This window comes from Rhinopithecus bieti, unplaced genomic scaffold, assembly GCF_001698545.2.
Source record: "Rhinopithecus bieti isolate Rb0 unplaced genomic scaffold, ASM169854v2 scaffold_13207, whole genome shotgun sequence".
Lineage (NCBI taxonomy): Eukaryota > Metazoa > Chordata > Mammalia > Primates > Cercopithecidae > Rhinopithecus > Rhinopithecus bieti.
Window position 1 is genome coordinate 5635798 of NW_016807866.1, and position 8164 is coordinate 5643961.

Genomic DNA, 8164 nt, shown 5'->3' on the forward strand with positions numbered 1-8164 from the left:
CTTTACTATTTTAAGAGGAAAGCTCTATCTCCATAGTTCCTTGGGCTTTATTATTATTATTATTATTATTATTATTATTATTATTATTTATTTTTTGAAGAAGAAGAAGAAGAACAGTCTCACTCTGTCGCCCAGGCTGGAGTGCAGTGGCGTGATCCCAAGTCACTGCAATCTCTGCCTCCCAGGTTCAAGCAATTCTCCTGCCTCAGCATCCTGAGTAGCTGGGATTACAGGCGCTGGCCACCACAGCCAGCTAACTTTTTGTATTTTTAGTAGAAACGGGGTTTCACCATGTTAGCCAGCTTGGGTCTTGAACTCCTGACCTCAGGTGATCCGTCTGCCTCAACCTCCCAAAGCGCTGGGATTACAGGCGTGAGTTACCACGCCCAGCCTTAATTTTTGTATTTTTAGGAGAGAGGGGGGTTTTGCCGTGTTGGCTAGGCTGGTCTTGAACTCCTGAGCTCAAGTGTTCCGCCTGCCTCAGCCTCCCGAAGTGCTGGAATTACAGGTGTGAGCCACTGCGCCTAGTCTTCCTTGGTCTTTAAAAGTCTCCCAGCACTACCTTGCTGCTTCCTCTAATCTGTTTCCTGCTGACCACAGAAATAGTCTGCCACCTCCAAGTAGGAGAGAACATCTTTGATCTGCCATTTTCTTTCTCTGAAAAAAATAAGTGTCCTGCTTACCCTACCCTACTTCTGTAATCCTGTAGAAATCTATTTTTAAAATACTGCTATGCACTTCAAGCAGCTCATCAATTTCTGATATTCTTCTTTCATTTTTGATCTTGCTTAATATCCATGACATAGATTTTTTTAAAGCTCTTTTGTGTGCCTTTATCTTGTTTGATCATCCTAAAAACCTTATGAGAATGACAGATTTTTTTTTTTTTTGAGATAGAATCTCGCTCTTTGACCCAGGCTGGAGTGCAGTGGCGCAATCTTGGTTCATTGCAACCTCTGCCTCCCGGGTTCAAGCCATTCTCCTGCCTCAGCCTCCTGAGTAGCTGGGATTACAGGCACGTGCCTCCACACTCAGCTAATTTTTGTATTTTTAGTTGAGATGGGGTTTCACCATGTTGGCCAGACTGGTCTCAAACTCCTGGCCTCAAGTGATCTGCCCACCTCAGCCTCCCAAAGTGCTGGAATTACAGGTATGAGCCTCCATGCCCGATTTATGGCATGGATTTATTGAACACTGCTTATTAAAACTGTTTAGTAATATCAAAGACTTTTGACTCACTTCTTTTTTTAAAAAAAATAGGCAGTGGTCAGTGGCCTATTTGACTTCTCCTAAAAGAGACTTGAATATTTAAAAGTGTCATATGTTTTCTGATTATAGCAGTAGTAACATGCTTATTTTAAAATGGAAATAATGAGGACATAAAAACCTAAATGGAAGCCCTTTGTAATGCTAGTTGATAGAACTAGGGATTGTTCATGGTTTGGTAGGTAGTCTTCCAGACTTTCCTAGTGGCTGTGTGTTGTACATATTCTCTCCTAATTGGGCTCATTCTATACAATACTCTTTTGCTGCTTGATTTTTTTTCCTTTCTTTCTAGAGACAGGGGTCTCACTCGGTTGCCCAAGCTGGAGTGCAGTGACTCACTGCACTCTGCATCATAGCTCACTGCAGTCTCAAACTCCTGGGCTCAAGAGACCCTCCAGCCTCAGCCTCCCGAGTAGCTGGGACTACCAGTGTGTGTCACCATACCTAGATAACTTTTAAATTTTTTGTAGAGGTAGTGTTTTTCCATGTTGCCCAGGCTGGTTTGGAACTCTTGGGCTCAAGCAATCCTCCTACCTTGGCCTCCCAAACAATCCTCCTACCTTGACCTCCCACAGTATTGGGATTACAGGCATAATCCACTGTACCTGGCTTGATTTTTTCTTTCTTTTTTTTCTTTGAGACAGAGTCTCGCTCTTTTGAGACAGAGTCTTGCCCAGTCTGGAGTGTAGTGGTGTGATTTCAGCTCACCTCAACTTCTGTCGTTCAGGTTCAAGTGATTCTCCTGTGTTAGCCTCCCACGCTGGGACTACAGGCACGCACCACCACGTCCAGCTAATTTTTGTATTTTTAGTAGATGGGGTTTCTCCATGTTAGCCAGGCTGGTCTCAAACTCCTGACCTCCAGTGATCTGCCCGCCTAGGCTCCCAAAGTGCTGGGATTATAGGCATGAGCCACTGCGCCACCACGCCCAGCCTCCAGTTTGTCTTTATACACACATGACATTTTAGTGAATATCCATATCCTTATGGCTTTGAAAGTCTTCTGCTGACATTTCTGCAGGATACATTTCTGTTTTTTTGTTTTTTGAGATGGAGTTTTGCTCTTGTTGCCCAGGCTGGAGTTCACTGGCACAATTTCAGCTCACTGCAACCTCTGCCTCCTAGGTTCAAACGATTCTCCTGCCTCAGCCTCCTGAGTAGCTGGGATTACAGGGGACCACCACCACGCCCAGCTAACCTTTTGTATTTTTAGTGGAGATAGGGTTTCACCATTTTGGCCAGGCTGGTCTCAAACTCCTGACCTCAGGTGATCCACCTGCCTTGGCCTCCCAGTTGCTGGGATTACAGGTGTGAGCCACCATGCCCTGCCAGGATACATTTCTTGAAAGGGAATTCCTAGGAAAAAATAATACGTATTTTTAAAAATTGCTGCCCCCAAAGAGTTATGATACTTAAGTTTACTATAACAATGTAACGGCCGGGCGCGGTGGCTCAAGCCTGTAATCCCAGCACTTTGGGAGGCCGAGACGGGTGGATCACGAGGTCAGGAGATCGAGACCATCCTGGCTAACACAGTGAAACCCCATCTCTACTAAAATACAAAAAAAAACAAAACAATATAACTAAAGGATCCCATCCTTGAACGTTCTGTAAAACCTATCCACCTTCCTTTGTCTGCTTTTGTCTGTAGTATAACCCAGACTCTGGTGGTGGTTCATGTGAGAGTTTTAGGAAGATTAATCTTTCTGTCTGGCTTTAAGACAAAGACCGCCCTACAGCTAATGTGTCACAGCTGAGCCTTCTGTTCTAAAGTCATTTGTCATCTTGTCATTTTCAGATGACTGGCACCGTTGGTTTAACAGGAAGAAAACCTCTTTCAGAGACGCACATGCAGGGCCCGAGCCTCAGGAGAGCGGCTCTGAAGAGCACCTGCCTCTGAGCCAGTTCACCACGGTGGACCGTGAAGCCATTTGGGCCGAAGTGGAGAAGGAGCCCGAGAAGTACCCGCCACAAGGTGTGCTGAGCGAGGAAGAGCTGCCCTACTACGTGGAGCTTCCGGACAGGACAGCCCACAGCGCCCCAGACAGCAGCGAGCACACTGAGTCTGCAGACACGAGCTCCGGCCACACGGACAGCGAGAACATGTCCTCCTTCTCCTCCCCTTCCCACGACCCGCAGGAGCTGAGCAATGAAGAGAACTGCTGTGCGCCCATCCCCATGGGGGGCAGGGCACACCCCAAGCGCTCGGCCCTGCTGGCGGCCTTCCAATCAGAAAGCTTAAAGGCTGGGGCCAAGTTAAGCCTGGTACGGGTGGACTCGGACAAGACGCAGGCTTCTGAGTCATTCTCCAGCGATGAGGAGGCCGACTTGGAGCTCCAGGCCCTCACTACGTCCAGGCTGCTGAAGCAGCAGCGGGAAAGGCAGGAGGCCGTCGAGGCCTTGTTCAAGCACATCCTGCTCTACCTGCAGCCCTACGACTCTCGGCGGGTCCTCTATGCCTTCTCGGTGCTGGAGGCTGTGCTCAAAACCAACCCTAAGGAGTTCATCGAGGCCGTGTCCAGGACTAGCATGGACACCAGCTCCACCGCGCACCTCAACCTCATCTCCAACCTCCTGGCTCGCCACCAGGAGGCCCTCATTGGCCAGAGTTTCTACGGAAAGCTCCAGACCCAGGCCCCCAATGTGTGCCCCCACTCTCTGCTCCTGGAGCTGCTCACCTACCTCTGCCTGAGCTTCCTGCGCTCCTACTACCCCTGCTATTTGAAGGTCACGCACCGAGACATTCTCGGCAACCGGGACGTGCAGGTCAAAAGTGTCGAGGTTTTGATCAGGATCATGATGCAGCTGGTCTCGGTGGCCAAGTCTTCGGAAGGGAAGAACGTGGAATTCATCCACAGCTTGCTGCAGAGGTGCAAAGTTCAGGAGTTTGTCCTGCTCTCCCTGTCGGCGTCCATGTACACGAGCCAGAAGCGCTACGGGCTGGCCACCGCCCACCACGGCAGGGCCCTGCCGGAGGACAGCCTCTTTGAGGAGAGTCTCATCAACTTGGGTCAGGACCAGATCTGGAGTGAGCACCCACTGCAGATTGAGCTGCTGAAGCTGCTGCAGGTGCTGATTGTCTTGGAGCACCACCTAGGCCGGGCCCACGAGGACGGGGAAAACCAGCCCGACCTGTCCCGGGAGTGGCAGAGAGCCCTGAACTTCCAGCAGGCCATCAGCGCCTTGCAGTACGTGCAGCCCCACCCCCTCACCTCCCAGGGGCTGCTGGTCTCCGCGGTGGTGAGGGGTCTGCAGCCCGCCTACGGCTACGGCATGCATCCCGCCTGGGTGAGCTTGGTCACGCATTCCTTGCCCTACTTCGGAAAGTCCCTGGGCTGGACAGTGACACCCTTTGTTGTCCAGATTTGCAAAAACTTGGATGACTTGGTCAAGCAGTATGAAAGCGAATCTGTGAAGCTCTCTGTCAGGTGCGTTGTGCTCTTTGTGACGTGTTTATTGCTTTAGTGATGGTTTTTATAACGAATGACTGTTTTGCCACAGATGTCGATTGGAGGATAATTTCATCCCACCGAGAAGCCTGTTTAGCATTGTCAAGAAGGGTAGCAAGCAACTAGATGTTCTGATCCTTTGTTTTATTTTGTGTTGTTTTATGTTATGTTATGCTATGTTATGTTATGTTATGTTATGTTATATTTGAGACGGAGTCTCTGTCACCCAGGCTGGAGTGCAGTGGCGTGATCTCAGCTTACTGCAACCTCTGCCTCCCAGGTTCAAACAATTCTCCTGTCTCAGCCTCCCAAGTAGCTGGGAGTACAGGCGCCTGCTGCCACACCTGGCTAATTTTTTGTATTTTAGTAGAGATGGGGTTCCACCGTGTTGCCCAGGCTGGTCTTGAACTCCTGAGCTCAGGCAATCCACCTGCCTTGGCCTCCCAAAGTGCTGAGGCACTAGAGTGAGCCACTGTGTCCAGCCCTGATCCTTTATTTTAAATCCACACAGGTATCCAGTCTAGCTCAGTGTTGCAGGGCATGTCAGCTGCCCTCTACTGTTTTTGCAAAACAGAAATAAAAATGTGAGTCATCACAGAAATTCTAAAACGTTGAAACTATTTTTCCAAAGTGACTATATGAATGTAAAATCGCACAAAGGATGGTTAACATTATTATAATGATATTCCATGACAAGAGCTCCAGTTTATTTGAGATGGTGATCTCTCCCTAGTTCCTGTGTTTATATGTAGGATTAGAAACCCTTATGGCCTCATTCTTTAAAAGTTCTCAAACCAATTTCTCTTTTCTTCACCACAGCACAACCTCCAAGAGGGAAAATATTTCTCCAGATTATCCACTCACCCTTTTAGAAGGTCTGACAACCATTAGTCATTTTTGTCTTTTGGAACAAGCCAACCAAAACAAAAAGGTAAATTTTTTTTTCCCTGAGTTCAAGGCAATTTTCATGTATTGTTTTGTTTTTGGTTTATGACTGTTTCAAATAAGTAACATATGTATGTAATGTATATAACTAATGTGCATATGGAAGTAATGCAAATGCATATGCAAATATTACACAATTCATGTACATATGTATGCAAATGCATGTGTGTTAGCAATGCAAGTGTGTATGCAAATGTGTGTATATAATTAACACAAATTCATGTGTATAAGTAATGTATGTATGTCAGCCATGCAAACAGAGTTTTCTACCTGCTGGCAATCCCTGTGCCAGTCCTTTGCCCATTGTTCCATCAGTAGCCTATGAGATAACATATAAGCCACTTGTTTGATTTTAGGCTTATAGTCATCTTTTTCCACATATTTTTTATTTTCTGTCATAGCGTTCGTGAAATCTGAGTTGGCAGACGTTTTAGCTGTTGGTTATTCTACCCTGTCTGGGATTAAGTCTTAGAATACATCTAACACTTTGGTTGAGTGGTTGAAAAGTTCCTAATGTGGAACATCAGACTCACAGCTGTCTCTGTGAAAGAGAACCATGGGTTGAAATGCACAGGGAAGCTTATTGGTCCCAGACCACCATACGTATGAGTTGCTTAGACGAGAGTGCAACAGCACAGACTTAATCCCGCCAGCACTGCTGCCCTCGTGGGAAGAAAAACCATTCCATAGACAAAGCTGGGCTCATGTATTCATTTTAATTTTTAGACCATGGCCGCAGGTGATCCTGCCAACTTGAGGAATGCCAGAAATGCCATCTTGGAAGAGCTGCCTCGAACTGTTAACACCATGGCCCTTCTCTGGAATGTTCTCAGAAAGGAGGAGACTCAAAAGAGACCTGTCGATCTCCTAGGGGCCACAAAGGGATCCTCTTCCGTTTACTTTAAAACCACCAAAGTAAGAGGATGTCTCTGCAGTTCTGTCAATTACTTGGTCTTGTATTGTTCCACCCAAAATAAATATGTATAGGAAAGGGTGCATAATAAACAGATGTGCTCAATGAAACCCAGGTCAGAGGTCAGAAGTAGAAATCTCTAGTTCGTTTGTTATCAGTAAGTTTCCTATACCTGAAATGGAGGAGTCCAAGTGGTTTCAGCCTGTTTTCTTCTAATTTTCCATTCACCTTATTTTGTAGTTAAAAATAAAGTCTTGGCTGGGCACAGTGGCTCACACCTATAATCCCAGCACTTTGGGAGGCCCAGGTGGATGGATCACCTGAGGTCGGGAGTTCAAGAACAGCCTGGCCAACATGGTGAAACCCTGTCTCTACTAAAAATACAAAAATTAGCCATGTGCACTAGCACGTGTCTGTAATCCCAGCTACTCAGGAGGCCGAGGCAGGAGAATCACTGGAACCTTGTGAGCCAAGATCACACCACTGCACTCCAGCCTGGGCAACAGAGCAAAACCCCATCTCAAAAATAATAATAATGATTAATAAATAAAATCTCTAGAGCTAGGCACGGTGGCTCATGCTTGTAATTCTAGCACTTTAGGAGGCCAAGATGGGTGGATTGCTTGAGCTCAGGAGTTCGAGACCAGCCTGGCCAACATGGCAAAACCCTATCTCTACAAAAAATACAAAAATTAGCTGGATATGGTGGCAGACACCTGTAGTCCCAGCTGCTCAGGAGGCCGAGGCAAGAGGATTGCTTGAGCCCAGGAGATGGAGGTTGAAGTGAGCTGAGATCATGCCAGTGCACTCCACCCTGGGCGACAGTGAGACCCTGTCTCAAAAAAAATAGTCTCCAGTGGTTCAAGGCGGGGGTACCTAGGTCCTCACCTCTAAATGATTTAGAGACCCAAGTCTCGAGTCTCTAAAGCATTTCTGCTGGACAGCTCATCTCTGTTCTGCTTTTAGTGGTACCTGTCAAACATGACCCCATCAGTGTGGAATGTCAGAGTGCCTTTCAGTTCTTAAACCGAAAATGCACAACCATGAATATTTATATTATAGTTTAGTCTTCTTCCATTTTCAGTGTCTGCCTCAGAAGGCCGTAGGCGCAGGACTCAGTCGCTCACCATCTGTGTTACTGTGTGTGGTGTCTCAGAATTATCTGCCACATCTGACATCAGTTGAGTGCCCCCAGGTGCCATCTGTGGCCTCAGGGATGAGCCTCGCCATCCTGCATTTAGGTACCATGGTGCACAGGTGGCCTCCAGACATTCTGTCGATTCCAAGGGTGCTCTAGAAGGGAATTCTGTATTTCAAGCTTCTACAAGAACCTGCTCTTAAAAAGATTCAGAAAACCTTTTTTCTCACTCAGAAAAAAAGGATTTTCTAAACCTTTTTTCTCACTCAGAAAGAAAAGATTTTCTAAACCTTTTTTAGAGGAGCTTCCTGTAGCACTCAGCCTCTCTGAGCCTCCATTTCCTCTTCTGTTAAACCAGGCTGTGGCTAGCATCCTATCCTCATGGGTTGATGGAAAGAGTAATTACAATAAAGGCTAATGCTCATTAGGCACTTAAGTCTTAGCCCTCCCTGAG

The 8164-nt window shown here is 46.9% G+C and overlaps 1 protein-coding gene across 2 annotated transcripts in view; it reads left to right on the forward strand.

Moving 5' to 3' along the window:
- DOP1B (DOP1 leucine zipper like protein B) overlaps nucleotides 1-8164 on the forward strand; it is a 122853-nt gene that overhangs the window by 83043 nt on the left and 31646 nt on the right. For both annotated transcript variants that reach the window (XR_001887647.1, XM_017883968.1), the window contains exons 19-21: nucleotides 3064-4693; nucleotides 5534-5645; nucleotides 6386-6574. Coding sequence is in view for 1 of the 2 variants with exons in the window: in XM_017883968.1 (XP_017739457.1) it covers nucleotides 3064-4693; nucleotides 5534-5645; nucleotides 6386-6574 (1931 nt within the window). In the remaining variant the exon portion in view is untranslated. The remainder of the gene's footprint in view (nucleotides 1-3063; nucleotides 4694-5533; nucleotides 5646-6385; nucleotides 6575-8164) is intronic.